Here is a 17,736-nt window from a genome sequence, read left to right as displayed (position 1 = left end):
CAAAAATATGGAATTGGGACACGAGTAGTGTTTCGTCCTCAAGTGGACGAAATATCAGTTATTGCAGGTTTAAATGTAATGGTGGAGGATATAGAGTACAGTGTAACAAGGAAATACAGAACCAGCCACTGAATCATGTGGCAAAATACTACTTCCTGTTTGCATCAAACAAAGCATTATGGGAACTATAGTGCCAAAACTCTAATGTTATTGCAGAAAAATGGAACTAGAAATAAAATCTCTGCACAAAAATAATTCAAAAGGGTTAAAACCAATACAAGTATAATAAAGGTTTGCTGTCAGGTCCGCATATCTCTGGAGAGAAAGTTTTAAAAACGTCTTCAGGAAAAACATTCACTGACCTTTAACCAGGGAGGATAAGTCAGAGAGAAGCTCTGTTTGGACATCAAACACACTGACGGACTAATAGATGATGAGTTAACTGGCCTCTCAGTACCTTTTCTTATCAGGGACCTTTTTTGGCAGCCTGAAACCATCGCCGCTCAGTCTCACAGCACCACAGAGCAAACAGGCGGGAAGATAATATTCTCTGATCAATAGATTGTATTGTAATCGGTGATTGATCAAAAGGAGGCTGGGCAGCTATAAACGGACGTGCTGGCAAACCGCTCACCGCTGTGTTTGTCTCCAAACGATCAGCGGCAAGCAATACCAGTTGATCCGGTTTCCTGCTGAGAGATCAAAAAGAAGCTTGGAGATTGAGAAAATACTTTTTTGAATATGTGTAGTTTATCACTTGGTTTGACCTTTTATCTTCTATCTGCTGTGATTATTTATTCCCATCTTTATTTCTGCCTTTCGTCTTCACGTTTCTTTGCCCGCTCCGTTCAGCCGAACCTTTCTCCATTAAACGCTGTAATATCTAGAATTGGATGCCATCCATCCAATATGAAACATAATCCAATAACAGACAGATTCAGCCAAATGAATCCGGTTAGGTGGCACAATCGAATAGAGGAGGATTCCCTTCAAACCCATCTGTCTGATACGCATCACAACGCCTGCTTTTAATGCTTTTACCGCCAAATCTGCAGCAGGTGAACAGGAGGGAAACACAATGAGAGTCTGACTGTGAAAAAGTGCTTCGTGCTCCGGTTTGGTTCGGACGTAATCAGCACAAATAGTACGAATGATAAGACAAGGGGTCAACAAAATGAAGACAAAGTGCGTAGGTGAGATAAAGAGACCACTATATCATCCGAAGACGTAAGAAGTCAAAAATGTGTAATGTGTCTAACAAATACATGAATTTGTATTTTATAACAGGTGAGGTCGAACAGAATTACAAAGCTTATAAATTAAATCTTGTCACTTTCTAAGCGTTCTGTGTAAAATTCTGATCCCACCAGCCTTTAAAACGTCACCTTTCTACAGGGAAATACGTTAATTTAAATACAAATTCCACAAACAACAGATTGCTTGCAGAGATGAAGTAAATAGTTATAAATCTTTTCTGTCAAATTCAACTTTAAAGTGTTAATTCCCACTGCAGTCCAGCACAGAGGAAGTTAGCGTCTCGGGTAAACCCCTGCTCTGCTACAGATGCAGCTCCGTCTGTTAACAGTGAGGAGACAGGAAATGATGTTACTGATACGTCTCTTGCAGAAACTTGAGTGAACACATCACAAGGCTCGTAGGAAAGCCGCTGTGTGTGTGGAAACGAATAAGAGAAACAAGTATTTAAATGTTCGAGCCAAATTCGATTAGTCAAGTCCTGATTCAAGCAGAAAAATGTCACACAGCAAAACATCCAGGCAGGTGAGGCTGAACGCAATCGAACCGACTTGAGGTGAGTTCAGATAAATAAACTCAGATACACGGCGCTCAATAACATTTAAATACCATAAATGTAGTCATTTAAACTTTAATATTAAGTATTTGGTGAAAACTCAAATGCTCAACGACTCTTATTTGCTTCCACGATGCACAACATCGTAAGGCGGCACATTGTTGCACACCACTAACCTGATCACTACGGTGGCCTGGAAAGCTCAACGTACAAGACACGCCAAGTGGCAAAACGCAAACAGATGAGCGCCACAACAACAGAAAAACAACGACTTCCGCTCGAGAACGGTGAAACTAATGTTCCATTTTAAAACCCTGTGATCTCAATTTAACCTCAACCGCACGGCAGTGTGCTGATATTGTCGAGAGAGAAATTTGGGATCTTGCCGCATTGTCTGATATTCTTACAGATCGTTCTGATACAATTCAATTACTGAGTTCATTCATTTGCATATCATATTGCACATTAAAGTGTCCGTGTTATCGTCACGATGAGCCATCCAGATGCAGCTTCTCTCTCTCTCTCTCTCTCTCTCTCTCTCTCTCTCTCTCTCTGTTGTTTAATGTCAGCTCCCTCCCCCCCTCCCTCTCCGTCTACTCCCCCGTCTCTTCCAGGAACTGGTCTGGCTCAGGTTCCTGCGGATCAATGGAGATCTGGGTCCGCACCGTTTACGTTATCGTTGCCAGTATTAATGCTCTTTTAATCTGCTCGGGATTACAGCCATCGATCCACCCATCATCCATCCGCACGCTGGAGCCCAAAACTGCTGTTTCACACACACACACACACACACACACACACACACACACACACACACACACACACACACACACACACACACACACACACACACACACTGACTCCCAGACAGGGAGAGAAACCGAAATAACAGAAAACAACAACATGAGCAGAGACAGGAGGAGGACAACAAACAGAATGTGCGTCCGCTTGCTTGTTTGTGTTCAGTGTCCGTATCTGACCATCAGAGTATTGATCGCTTATAGACACACATCAGCACATTTACATACAGACGACTGTCAGCTGAAGCAGCTAACACACATATCACAGACTTGAAGAAATTATGAAAAGAAAGAGGCAATCAAGTGTTGTTTGGTGTGTAATTTGTCAAACATAAGTATTTGTATTATTAATAATAATTTGTTTTGCTTTTTAAATTGTTATTTTGGTTTGTCTAAACAATCACAGCAACAACAGTAATAATAATAGTAATAATTCTGATGATGATAATAATAATAGACTTGTTAGAAAAATATAAATTCATTTATTTTCATCTTCATTCTTTCAATTAAATAACGTATTTTGATATATATTTTATAATACAGTATAATTACTTTTACATTATACACATATATTGTACATTTTATTAAATGTCACAAATGTATTGATCTTTTCTATTGATAATGACATCTGTTGTGATTTATAATAATAATAATTATTATAATACATAGAACATTAATAATATTAAATTAATATTTTAATTACATTTTCCATCTCTGTAGGCTAGTATTCTTTTAATTAACATAAATTAACATAAATTAACAATTGACTATTAATTAATTACAGATTTAAATATTGTTTTATTGTAAAATGTTTTAATCATTACTGATTTTACATATGAACACAAATATTCATCCTCGCTAATAATTTATCTATGTATTTATCTCTTTGTCATCCTCGGAGGGAAATGATTTCGGTGAGCCAAGGTCAAACCGGAGCTCGTGTTTATTTCCCCCCGTTTTTTTTTGAAGCACTCTTTGTCTTCCACCATAAACCCTGCCTGCTGTCTGACGGCTCCGTCCCGCCTGTCGCCGTTCATTACGCCTCCGGACAGAGTTATTTCAGCAGCACTGCGACACCAATACTAATGAACCTGAGGGAGGGAGGCACGACGAGAGGAAGGAAACAAGAGAGCAAAGACAGAAAGAGCCAAAGAGAATTCAAATGGAAGAAGACATAAAAACAGAAAACTGTTGATGGGATTGGGAGCGATGTTGTGTGCCTCGTATAAACACGGATAAATGAAACGCATGTAACGTTGGAGCCTCAGCAGGACATTCTTGTCCGACTCCATTCTAGGTGAAAGTCTGACCTAAATCACCACAAGTCTACAATATTGATTGGACCCGAGACTCTGACACCATGAGCAAATATATAGTGGCTGGTTGAACATGTTGTATTGTTTACATGATGACTCTTAACACGCATCATCCTCAAATCCACATGGTCGTCACAGTATCGTGTCAAAATGTCATTTGTATACAAATTCACACTTTGCTTTTTGTAGAATCATTTACATAAACATAACAACTTGCTATCAGATATGAACAAGAACTACTTCTAAATCCTCCATAATGAACTATCAGTCAGCCAATCAAGATGCAGTTAATTACTGATTATAATACAGAGGCCAAGTCCCCTTCATGTGGACCACCATGTGACCTTATTTCAGAAAAAAATGTATGTTAGTCAATGGTGAGAGACAAATATGTATTACATTTTTTAGCAGGAATTGTGGCATGAATTACACATATGATTTTTGTCAATTTAAAATGGACAAACATTAATTTTCTCTTTAAGTAAAACGCTGTGAAAATACTTCCTTGACAATTATCTTTTAAATTGATAAACTATGTATCATTCATGGTACAATTTTAATAAAAAATAATTTGTCTCTTTTGTCTGTTTTTTTTTTACAAAAGAAGATCTCAGTGAAGAATGGAATGGAAGTACACCAGTGATGTAGTATGTCACTTTCATAAGCTTGAAAGAGTCCGATTTTATTTTTTAAATGATCAAATGTTAACAATCAAGGCTGAGATATCTTAACATGGGTCAAGCTCCAAAACAACTACATCCTACATTTCCCACAATGCATACGTCATGACACCTCCCTGGCTGGTAAACACCAAAGGTTTTTGACACACACTTTCTGTTTAAAAATTAAAGTGAGATAAATCTAATCACAATAATTTCCTTAAACAGCTGGGCACTGTAGTTTTAAACATCAGTCAAACACACAAGTATATAGTGCATTTATTGGGGACTAGTTTCAGCTGCGGATTAATACACAATTCCATTGTGATCTACAAGGTTAGATGCATGTAATGCTTTGAATTACAAGACAGCAATTTGAGCATTCAGAGTGTCTGTTGATGGCTGGGGATGGAACATTACTTGTTACTTATGTTTATATCTCTTTGGGGGCATGGGGAGCGGGGGACTGATGGGAAATGTAGTCTTTAATTTGAGAAAGACGAGTTTTTAACAATGCCGCTGTGGAGAGATATTAGCGCTAATGCACTGCTCTCAAAATGCAATGGGTAAATGATGTGGGGGGAAAAAAACTGATATGGTGACTTAAGCATGATTCAAAGTTGTAGTTCCCAGCGCGGTCAGAGTGATTGTGTGGTGTGTATTCTCTGTGCGCTCTGCCTCAATGAGCTCAGAGTCCAGGTGTCACGTTTGATTTGACCGGCGCAATAAAGCAGCGACAGGACCATTTTCTCCCCTGAACCCGAGCTGCTCAGTTTGCCCTGGCAACATTTCTACTGGTCCGACACACGGGGCACCGTAATCGGTGTGGACAGACTTAACAAAAAATCACTACGCTATTCCTCTGATTTTCTTATTGGGTGCTACAGTGAAGGTTGTAAAGAATCTGAATGCACCAGGCTGATGTTTGCAGCGCACAGATTTGATCAAGAGCTTGGTGCTTTGAATGAACATGGTGCAGGTAGAGTCTCTTCAGGACTTACATAGAGGCTAAAGCTGGCAGTATGTTGCTGGAGTCAGATCCAAACCTTGTAGCTGTCGCCTCCTCCTGGTATTCACCTGCTATCTGTAACCGAATGTGTGGTCTACATGATGAGACTTTCCATTTACGGCAGGTTTTCTTTAGTGCTCTTGTAGATCTCAACATGCAAATTTGGTAGGTGAAGCCAATGGACAACAAACAGTCTATAATCTCGAGGGACCATTACAACAGTCAAGGCCAGGGTCATGTGACTGACAGAGACAGCCTACCACTTCCATTGGCTACTTTCCCTGAGCCTTGCCCAGGCTCACGTTACAAATGCAGGGTTTCTAATAGGGCTCAAGATGGGGCGAAGGTGGTACCATCCTGATCACCCAAGTGCATGTGTACTGTGGTGGCAAGCCTCCAACTGGCTCAAGTAAAATAATTATGATTGAAAAAATGGCAATTACATAGATAGTCAGTGGGGTCTATATTGGAGGCGGGAGGAAATTTGACATAGGCAGCCGCCTCATAATTCTCTACGCAGGAAAAACTGATCCAAACTGAGGCCATCAGAGCCAGAAGAGAAGCTTGCTAGCGTTAGTGCTAGCTCAGCTACCCTCGTCTTGCATGCTGTAACATTCCCTCGAGAGTCTCCCAAAGGGATGCTGCTGTATGGGCTCTCATTTTTCCTTTGCAAAGTAAAGGCCTGTGTCTTTTCAGTGCACAGCCTGAGACGGCAGGAAGAGTCGATTTGGTGACTAAACAGTGTAAAATAATTTACACCAGGGGGACGACCGCCCCAAATAAATAAGAAAAATAAAACACAATCTGTAAATATGTGTTATGCCTCAGCTGTAATGACCCAAATAAATAATTACCCTCCCCATCACTGCCTGCCATTATGCATCCAAATGGAATGTATTCAGGCTCAGATTTCCTCACCGCAGGCTTTTACTGGTACTCGTTGCCTCCCACATCACTTTTTCATTTCAAAAACCGATTGTGTCACTGCATCTGAGAACATTAGCTAGCTAACAGTGGCACAACTCGTTTGTGTCTACCTGATGATGTGTGGTGATTGGTGATATTCAAACGGAGCTGCTTATTTAAATTATGCATTTTAATTTGGCACATTTACCAAATTGTTAATTCAATCTAACCTTTTGGCTGAGAACTGATCAAAGTGTGAGCCAGTCCACCTTCATTGCAATTACAAATGCATTCAAGAGCATTTCAAACCACAGACCAGCATAGTTCAGCACTTTGGCTGTCACCATCTTGTTTTGTTTTTTTGCAACCAGTTAACAGAAGTGACCATATTTAGACTGTGGAGGATCGACGTGTGGATCTGAGGAAACACAGGCGGCCCCCCGAGCAGCACCCTTACTGGATCTGGATCCATCTGGATTCTGGTGTGAAGCTGTTAACAAAGTTAGCACAATTCAAGGTCAACTTTACAGCTACGTGTTAAAGTCATTTTATTGGCTAACTGCATCGGTAGCGACAGTAGCGAGGTGGCGGAAGCGACCTGTCAGTCACAAGGTATCCCCAGTTTTATGGTCTATTTGACTCTAAATGGATCATAATTTATTAAATGAACATCATTCTGGATTGAAGAAGACTTGAAACTAGAGGTTGAGACATAAACCCAATACAATGTTTTCTGAACCAAGAGAGAAGTAGGACCATTTTCTCATAGACTTCCATACAATCAGAATTAATTTTGCAATCAGAGGACGGCCAGTAGAGAGAATGTAAGTTTAATAATGGATTGGAATTATATAGCGCTTTTCAAGACACTCAAAGCGCTCTGACAGGGTTCCGGGTTCCAAGTTTAATATCAGGTTGAGTGTTTTATGTTGCAGTTTATTGGCCAAAAGGTAACAACATTTTCACCTCAATGGTCTAATAGAACATTAGTTAGTGCTTTCCCAAATGTATTCATTTGAGCTTTGGGTGAGCTAATGTTACTTGGAGCCTCTAGCCATCAGCAGAGATTTCAGAGACACATATGCACTAGTTCTCCCCAACACGTATAAACACACTTTGTCATGCCCAGGTTTTCCAGCCTTCAATACTCCTATCGACAGGAGAGGACAGAGATAACAGCGTCTGTCAAATCTTCTCACGATGACACACAAACAAACATCAAAAGTCTCCTCTCAGCAGCCTGAAATCCATTATTACAGATCAATAGCAGCCTGTGAATATGCAAGTCAGTACAGAAAGCCTGAAAATGGGCACAAACTGTATTCCCACAGTCTCAAACTGTAAAAACACACACAGTAACTGCTGGTAATCTGTGTCATAAAGTCTCATCAATAATGCACGGTGTATGCTCGCAGCAGGATGCGTAAAATGGAAAATATTTAGGTTCAGTCATCCTGATTTTCAGCACAATTTGACTCTTAAGTGGACTCTCCTTATCCGTTCTGTAAAATTACAGACACTATAGGACAAATCAATTCCTTCCTATTGTCAACGGCAGTAATGAAGTGATCATTATAAGTATTGTGTGTGTTTCTAAAGCCTTATATTTTATTTCTCTGTGGCATAGAACTCCTTTGTTGTCCAAAAGCTATTAAAACATGTTCCTTCATTACCACCAAAAGCCTTCCAGCAGCTCAAAGTGCACAATTCCCTCTCTGGTAGGCTTTTAATGTGAAACGTCCACAGTAAGAGTTGATTTCCATTGACAGCAACTTAACAGTGATTGGAAAAAAATGGTAACATGGAAGCGTTTTGAGTTAATGCTATGAGAACAGCGTGGCAGGTATGAGCAACAGAATCACGTTCCCATGCAATTAAACTGCACTCTCAATTGTGTTCGACGGAAACATTTTCTCCTGGATTATGGTCCTCCACCCTACCAGGACCTCCTCCCCAGGACCTCCACCATACCAGGACCTCCACCCTACCAGGACCTCCACCATACCAGGACCTCCACCCTACCAGGACCTCCTCCCCAGGACCTCCACCATACCAGGACCTCCACCCTACCAGGACCTCCACCATACCAGGACCTCCACCCTACCAGGACCTCCTCCCTACCAGGACCTCCACCCTACCAGGACCTCCTCCCTACCAGGACCTCCACCCTACCAGGACCTCCTCCCCTGCACCTCGACCATACCAGGACCTCCTCCCTACCAGGACCTCCACCCTACCAGGACCTCTTCCCCTGGACCTCGACCATACCAGGACCTCCTCCCTACCAGGACCTCCAACCTACCAGGACGTCCACCATACCAGGACCTCCTCCCTACCAGGACCTCCACCCTACCAGGACCTCCACCCTACCAGGACCTCCTCCCCTGGACCTCGACCATACCAGGACTTCCACCCTACCAGGACCTCCTCCCCAGGACCTCCACCATACCAGGACCTCCACCCTACCAGGACCTCCATGGATTCATCTTGGACACTATAGGATCGTGGCAAATTTACATTATATTGATGATGGTTACTTTGAAAAGCTCTCTAGTTTGCTATCGTGGTACAGAATAAAATATTGGCCTGATTTTCTGATATTCTATTCTAACACTGATTTCAGCATCGATGTCTTTACATCCATAATTCCCTTGAAGTCACAGGCAGGCAGCATCGTCCAACCAAACAATGGACTCCACCTATCTCTCTCTCTCTCTCTCTCTCTCTCTCTCTCTCTCTCTCTCTCTCTCCCTCCTCTTCCCTCCCTCCATTTTGCCTGGTTAACCCGGCTGCGAGGTGAAGAAGAAGTGAAGTGAGCAGACCGAGGCGGGTCACGCCGAGATTCCCATCAATAATTCATCGGGCCGCTGCTGCCTCTGCTTGTGTTCAATTCCCCCGACGATCACATAATACCTCCCCCCAAAAGAGAGAGAGAGAGAAAGAGAGAGAGAGGTCCGAGGGAGGAGAGAGATGGCGAGAGAAAGAAAAAGATTAGAGAAGAGAAGGAGGCATGGAGGAAAAGCTTCACAGAGACATTTAGATCAGATTTGTGTTTATTTCATAATATTATATATATATATATATATATATATATATATATATATATATATATATATATATATATATATAGTATGTAGTATGTTTAGCATCTACATTTGTTGTACTCTCGCATTGTAAACCTTGTCATTCGTATGAATAGTATGTGGACACCAAAACAGATTGCTGTACCGGACAAACAGCCAGGTTGAACTCCAATGTTTTTCTTTTTTAAAGTTATAAGATAGAAATGTTGAAAGATAGCATTCAACAGCCATTCAGCTGAAATCAGCCAAACATTTGTAGTTGAACTGAACACGTCTGTCTGACGTGAAACCTGGTTCCAGGGATTGTTTGTTTAGCCCAAACCAGTCTGCAGTGACTGCTGAATTTGTCCCATCATCGACATAATAAGCCTAGGTTTCTAGCAGAATCGCTTTTTTACGATGATTGAAAAAAATATTGATGTAATTTTAATAAGTCAACGTACAACAACCTGTACATCTAGCTCCATCATGCTTGTTGACATTTTTTTTGTGTCGCTAGTTAACTTTGGCGGGAAGATGACCGTTCTTAATCCCGCCTAAAAAGCTCTGATTGATTTATTCTTTCACTATTTGAGAAATAGCCTTTGAAAAGCACAATATGGCCTCAATCACTTGAAAACGCCCCTTGGAAAAATGCAGCGGGGGTGCATGCACAACCAGGCAATCAAATGTGGACTCAAGCAGACGCTGATCTGCTGTTGGTTGAGATGTGGATGTGTTGGATGCGTTCTTGTGAATGTACAGACCAGGAATGTGGATAATGTACCAGTATTAGCAGAACCGAAACCAACCCTGTCTCCCAGCTCCTCCCTCTCCTCTCTGCTCATCCAGGGGTCAGGGGAATATTTGCTCCATCTATTGTCTGAATGTTGCAGCACTGACCTTTGACCTCAGCCCTATTGGTTGCTTGTAGCGTTGTTGGTCTAGGAATTAAGGCTCCCTCTGGTCATTTTAAATCAAGAGGGGGGGGGAGAAGGACAGATAAAAAGGAGCTAAATGTAAGGCCTGGTAAAATTATAATATTCATTATTAATAATAATAATAATAATAATAATAATAATAATAATAATAATAATAATAATAATAATAAACATTCAGCAAATAAAATAAGTTGGAATATTATATAAAGAGTATCTTTATTACAACCAGATGTGTTAGAATGTTTCTGACGTTAAAAACCTGGACAACATTGACCCATTCTCTTTGAAACCACAGGACGCCAATAACAATTCCTGAGTCAGCATGGAAGGAAGAAAAACATTCATATTCCTTTAACTATAAATAGCTTTAACCGGAGGGGTCATGATTCCAATAAGCTGTCTGATTTTCATGATATAGAGGGTCCACTATACATGTTTAGCCTGGCTTAGCATGGGAAAACTGCTTGCCTAGCTCCATCAAAAGAGAAAAAACTAACCCTCCAAGAACTCTAAAACTGTCTTACATGTTCACATGTTGTTTCTTGTTAGCTAAAAAGCTAGTCACCAATCGTTCATTTAGAAGTTGCCTTTTCCTGCCAGAAAAACTTCCAATAATTGTGTTAAGCTATGCTGAAATGTAAAAATAATTGTAAAAACGATGGCATATAAAAGTTAAATTGATACAAACTCCAGAATATATTTCAATTCCTGAATTTAAAGTCTGTGTGTGTTTTTGCGTAAACGGTGTCACTGCTCGTTGTTGTTAGGCAACAAAAGTACTTGGTTAAGCTTTGAAAAAAAACATTGTGGTTTGTGTTAAAATAAATCACAACAACGTAACATAACAACTGCAAGTGCAAGTAACGTAGATAACAACCACAACGTTATGAAACAAGCTTTAAGTCAAAGTTCACTGTTGGTTTCACATGGGATTCTAACAGTGGTCTCCTGGGTGAAAGTCCAGTGTTCATCCACTAACGTTCCCACCCATCCTTAGTGGGCTGATAATTATACCATGTAACATTCGGTCAGTTATACTTCGTCATTTCCTCCGACCATATGCAGTAATGTTGACATTCAACATGGTTTGCAGAAACATACAACAGTTTCCCTGGCGACATGGCTGTTGTTTGGATGTTCCTGTGTTTTGCCAGTTAGCGACATACCAAACCACAATGTCTTACGTTTACATTTCTATTTCAAATTTAAAGATGCATCATGAAAATCAGAGCAGAATAATCAAAAACTGTTGGATTTTTTGCTGTTATTTTGTTTACACTTTGCCAGAGCTAAGTTAGCAAGCTACATTCCTCCCCGTTTCTAGTGCTAAGCTAGGCTAAAGCACTATTAGCTTGTAGGTGGTAGCACTTGGCTTTACTCAGCAAAATTGACTTTTGACTCTTACTAAGCTGATACACATAGCCTATTACTTTTCTTACATGACAAAAGAGTTTTTTGTAGAAAAAACATATATTGCTCAATGCAAAGAACTGACAAAGTATAATTTTGGTATTGGTAACCAAACGTCTATTACTATTGGCACTAATATAAAAACATCTCGTCAACACAGAGCCCTATTGATGATTTGAGGTTTGATTTGTGGTTGCTGGGCCTTTTCAAAAAGAAAACAGTATCATACACAGAGCCAGCGAGGGTTTTACATGACGAGAGTGAAAGCAGATGAGTGCAGCTCCATCAGACAGCGGTTTCGGTGTGGATCTGCACACCCACGTTTTACAACGGGAGACACACATGCTCTCATCAAGCTCCGCCCTCTGTCCACTGTCACTCGTGTCATTTCCCATTAACTTATATCATCAAATAGCAGCCCTGAAAAATCAAAGGACCCCTCGTGAAATAACAGTCAAATCCTGCGGGGATAATCTTATCCACATGAGCACACATTTAAAATAGGAGGGCGTGAGCTGGACCAAATCCACTGACCGAATCTAGGCTAATTAAATGCACAAGACCAATCAATTTTTGGAGAATCAGCTGTCCGTTCTGGGATGTTCAAATCTCCATTAATTGGACAAAAGGGAGAAGAAAACAGCACCGATTTTCAGTGATTATTCCTTGTAAGCAAACACTGTCCAGCCACTTGAAACTATGTTACATTAACACAAAAAATAAAGCCACAATAAATCTCAGAACAATTTAAAAGGACACTGGACACAAATTACAAGCAAATGCTGGAATATGATGCAGCCACCACATGTCAGGAAACTACAACAGAATGTGTCAGGTGAAAGCGCGGTAGATATTTGACTTCAGAATACAATATGATTTCCATAAAGTCCCTATGAAAACACCACAAACATGTTGAGACCATACCAGCATAATGTAGGAATATTATAGAGGTATGATGGGAAATAAAATGGATTTATAAAAAGGTTATTATGCACATCCTCTTAGATAGATAGATAGATAGATAGATAGATAGATAGATAGATAGATAGATAGATAGATAGATAGATAGATAGATAGATAGATAGATAGATAGATATCAGTATCATATCAGCTGACAAACAGCTGTTCGCCGCGACAGATATACTTTATTGATTCCAAGCTGGGAAATTAAAGCATAATTTCGTATTGAAGAATAAAAAATGTGTGAATATTACATATTTGTTTAATTCACTGAAGTTTATATTCAATAGTTAATAAAGGAGACACTTATTTGTATGATTATTACTGATAGTTTACTGAATACAAACATATGTTATTTTAGTGATATTTGAAATGTGCCTATGTGCAAAACATTATAGGCATAAATTACGTATTCACTGCAAAGAAGAATACAGAACATATATTTACACATATTAACCAACTTTATGGAACATATTGCATCTGCTCCATCACTTATTTGTTATTTGGTTGTCATTTCTGATTTCTGGTCTCTTTCGATGTGTGTTGTTATAATAGGATGTCACAAAAAAATACTTTAGAAATATAATGATGAGGCAAGTAATTCAGCAATTCTAAGATCATAATGGAATTCTTAAAGTCAATTGAAATAAGTCATAATTTGTGTACTCTCAATTTAGGGACACCATAAACTCCACATTGTTGTATCCATTACATTAACAGCATATTTTTTACTAAATGTATTTTTTTTAATCATGTAGATTTGTCCTTTCTACATGTTGCCACTTTGACACAGTGTGCCGCTGTTAAAGGAATATATTTCAATGTAGTGGCTTGTACCAATATAATTACCTGAGTATCTGCTTCCTTTAAATATATGTCTATATATCAGAAAGAACTGAAGAGAAAACTGAAGGTTTCTACAAAGCGGCAGAAGCACATTTCAGCTGCTGTAACTTCATTGAAAATAAAGTCAAACTCTGCTCTTCATTACCTGCATTTAAAGTTTTTTTTTTTTTTAATAACGCTTAATTTGACGAAATTAAGCGTTATTAATTTTAGAAATGAGCCACAGAATCAGCATTATTTAAAAATAAACTTTTTTTGTAAAAAAAAAAAGAAATGAACAAATAGGTTAATATTTATTACAGCATACCTCACACTGCCACACACAGTCTGATCTCTGTAGCCTACAGTTTGATTTTTTTGTCCAGATCCACAGATGTATTTAATATCGCTATATGTCTGTTCATCCTTCACTTTCGACTCTCTTGGTTATAATAATGATAAAGTTGACTCTGAAAATGAAGGGAGTGGAAGGGAGTGTTGTGCACGGTGAAACTGTGTTGTGAAAAAAGCCAATGCAGTTGTTAAATAGTGGAAATACTGGTCTTTGTTTTTAATGCAAGAACCAGTAAAATGCACTGAAGCAACGAGAAACAGTGAAAATAGCAACTAAAACTGGAAAATCATGTTGATTCCTGTAATATGGAAGCAGCTCTTCTTCCCCCTTTCGGTCTGTTACACTTTGTGTTTGGAATCTGATCTCACACAACGTGTGGATTCTATGTGGAACTTTATGACATGAAGAAAATAACATTTGTCCCTTTTTTAAAGATAAACGAAAGACTTAAGACTGTTCCTTTATGAGCTGAGAAAAACTTTTCCAAAAACCCAACATTTATATTAAAAAATGTCACAAACATGATGACTGATATTCTCGGCTGGTGAAAAGTTCACGTGTTTGAAATTTTCACAGGAAAGTGACAACGTCCAGCCGGCTTCCAAAAGCTCTGATCTCTGAGCAGTTTGATTCTTAGACCTCCTGATTTATTCTGATTTTGTTTTTATTACCCGTGTTGCTGGTTTCTTTGATTTAGCATTTAAATACATCTGGAAAACCATCAACAGCATAGGCAGCTACATCACTGACATGTTAAATTGTGCAACTGAGGATTTTTCTTTCCACTGATTTCCACCAACTAGCCTATATGAAGATATGAAAATCCCAAACTGGCAATAATTCAGGTGAACGTAAACACAACACTTATACTGAACGAATCCAAACGTAGTTTCTTTGTGTAATATCAGGTTGCAAAATTGAAAATTTCCACAAAAACACCTCAGTGAAATACATTAAATGTGATTTAATCTCACTATAAACTCACCACAGACAAACTAAACCCCACAGCAACATTCAACTGTGTTCATGTTACAATATTCCTGGAAACAATGAATAGAAACCAGTCTCTGAAGAGCCACCTGATCCTTTTTCACACTGCTGCTGCTGCTGTCCCCTGCAGACAATAGAGGCTTGTTGTCGGGACGGAAACCAGGTTCCTCACTAGAGGGGGCACCAGACTCACTGATGCCACGAACCTCCACGTTTATGTCACAGCAGTCTGATCGCTTCAAGCTCCTCACAATCAAACACAAACCCTCTTCCGAGGCCGTCTGCCCGCTGTGAAGGCTTTCTCGCACCTCTCTCCATGCTAATGATGACAGCAACACACAGCGCAAGAAGAGCGGGAACAAACGTGCTCACGTTGCTTTAATTCAACTAGGAGTCGAAGAATTAATTGTTTCCTAGATTGTCTGCAAAATCTCCAAATGCAACGAATTCTTTTTAAATTACGCGCCTCGTAATTACGCATCCTTGTGTTTTCATCTTTTTGTTCAATGTGCTATTTGATTATTTCAGCCTTAATTTGTGTAAAAGAAATATTTTTAGATCAGAATACTGACGTGAAATTGAGACAAAGTGCAAGTGTTTCCCCTCTAACATGCGGGGAAGGGGACATTAGATCTGGGTTACTGCACAGCGCTGAGAGAGGACTGTTGGAGGGAAATCCCGTGACCTTGTCATTTCCTATCGATCCTTTATTTTGTTATTGATCAATAATGCTAATCATAACACCAGTTATTCTAATTAAATTTCATTTATGTGAATTGGAGTGCAGGGAAGGAGCCACGAGGAAACACCAAAACAAAGCCAGCAAAAGATTACAAAAAGTGACAGCGGGGATTTTTTTTCTTTTTTTTTTAACGGGGGAGATTTAAATTCCTCTTCTGGTCCTGACCCACATAAAACCACAACACCAGCAGTTTGTTGTGTCCTTACCTGCCAGTCTGAGGGCCGACATCCTCTGAAACTCGGGCTCCTGCAGCCACTTCCACATCCTCCTGAAGGTCTCCCGTCCTGACTTTAGTTTACTCCAGGGTTTGGGGTTCCTCAGGAGGTCCGACAGGGTCCCCTGTGAACGGCACAGCACCCTCTGGGCGAAGATGGCCTGGGGGATGCTGTACCTCTTCAGCTCCGCCGTGATCCTCTGCGCAACCTCCTTGGTGTTGATTTCCTCCAGCTGCCCCGAGCTGTTCACCCCCTGCGTCCCCGAGGAGGAGGGCGGTCTTTCCCTGGTGGAAGCCAACACGGGCCCGTGGGATGGAGACTGGAGGTGGGTGTGGGGGTGGTGGCCCGCCGAGGATACGGCCGGGTGCCCCGGGTGGTGCATCCCGTTCAGGTGCGGCATCATGCCGGCCGCGGGGCCACCGAGGCCTCGGTGCTGGTGGTGGTCCCCTCTGGCCAGCATGGAGGCGGTGTGGTGCGCGTCGAAGTTCAGCATCTTATCGTGGCCTCCGTGCGTCGTGGTGCCGTAATTGTGGAGACCCTGCTGGGTGTTGTGTATGGAGCTCAGGCCGTTGCCCAGCACCGGGGAAAGGCTCTGACCCATCCCGGACATGTGGTCCTTGTGGTAGGGGCTGTACAGGTTGTTCATGCCCGGCAGCCCCCGCTCGTCCCGCATCAGGGTGAAGCTCCCGCTCACGTTGCCGGTGAGCCGCTGGTGGTGGTGGTGATGGTGGTGATGGTGAAACTTGTCCGACACGGTGGAGATGGGAGGCAGCGGCTGCAGCGGGGTTAAGGTGGTGTAGGTGCCGCTCATCCCCATCCCGGGAGAGGACGTGTCGCACGGCACGCTCATGGCGTGGTGCAGCGGCAGGGACAGCTCCGGCCGGTACTCCCCGCTGCCGTCCAGTATCGTGGCCATGCCGGACACCATGGCGGAGCGGGATGACGCGGCGGCGGCGGCGGCCAGGTCCTGGTGTATCCGCAGGGCTGCCGCCGCCGCCCCGTGTCCCCCCGACGAGCTCCCGCGGCCGTGGTGCGGGCTGTGGCCGCTCATCAGCTCCACGTCAGGGAGCACGGAGCCCACGGCCACCCCGCCATGCAGGCTGCCAATGCCGTCCATTGTCATGTCCGTGTTCATGGCATAGGCGTCCAGGTCCTTGGCCAGGCATCGATAGGCGTTAGTGTAGGCAGTCTTCATTCATCTGTCCTCTCAGTCCATCGGGTCGAGCGGAATTATGTCTCCTTCTTCTCCTCCTTTCTCTCGCTGCTTCTCCCCTGATGCGCCGGGATGGGTCAGTAGCCGTATCCCCCCTTTCCCCTCACTTCCTCGGTTGTTTCCCCGTCCTCCTAAGGCCTCCCCAGCTCGGTGTCTTTGTGTACTTTCCCCGGTAGGTGCACATAAAAAAAAAGTGTTTTTATCTCGATCGTACGGGCCTGTGCGGTGGCTCCCCCATATCCAGCCCTCTCCTCCTCCTGCGTTACTCTGCTCCTCAGACGGGAGCTGTCCACGGTCCCCTAGCCGACCGCTCAACCCAACCTGCTGCGGGAGGAGGAGAGGGGGCGAGCGGGCTCGGGTGGAGGGGCGTCACTCGCCCGACTGACGGCGCAGCGGACCAATCGGAGGCGCCGGTATCCCGGTGGGGCTTTGGAGGGCGTGGCGCTAGGGGCCAGCTGGCCAATCAGCGTCTTCGGTGTGTGAAGCGGTGTGGACGGTGGAGCGGCTCTGGGTTGAACACAAA

At 42.1% G+C, this 17,736-nt stretch overlaps 1 protein-coding gene across 2 annotated transcripts in view; it reads right to left on the bottom strand.

Moving 5' to 3' along the window:
* Nucleotides 1–17,499, bottom strand: part of onecut2 (one cut homeobox 2) — a 33,310-nt gene extending 15,811 nt beyond the window's left edge. For both annotated transcript variants that reach the window (XM_084035297.1, XM_084035298.1), the window contains exon 1: nt 15,992–17,499. In XM_084035297.1, coding sequence (XP_083891423.1) covers nt 15,992–17,195 — 1,204 coding nt within the window. In that variant the 5' untranslated portion in view covers nt 17,196–17,499. The remainder of the gene's footprint in view (nt 1–15,991) is intronic.
* Between the last annotated feature and the right edge of the window lie 237 nt (nt 17,500–17,736).

The sequence above is a fragment of the Eutrigla gurnardus genome, assembly GCF_963514095.1.
Source record: "Eutrigla gurnardus genome assembly, chromosome: 19".
In the NCBI taxonomy this organism is placed as follows: domain Eukaryota; kingdom Metazoa; phylum Chordata; class Actinopteri; order Perciformes; family Triglidae; genus Eutrigla; species Eutrigla gurnardus.
This window is presented reverse-complemented; position numbering and strand designations above follow the sequence as displayed.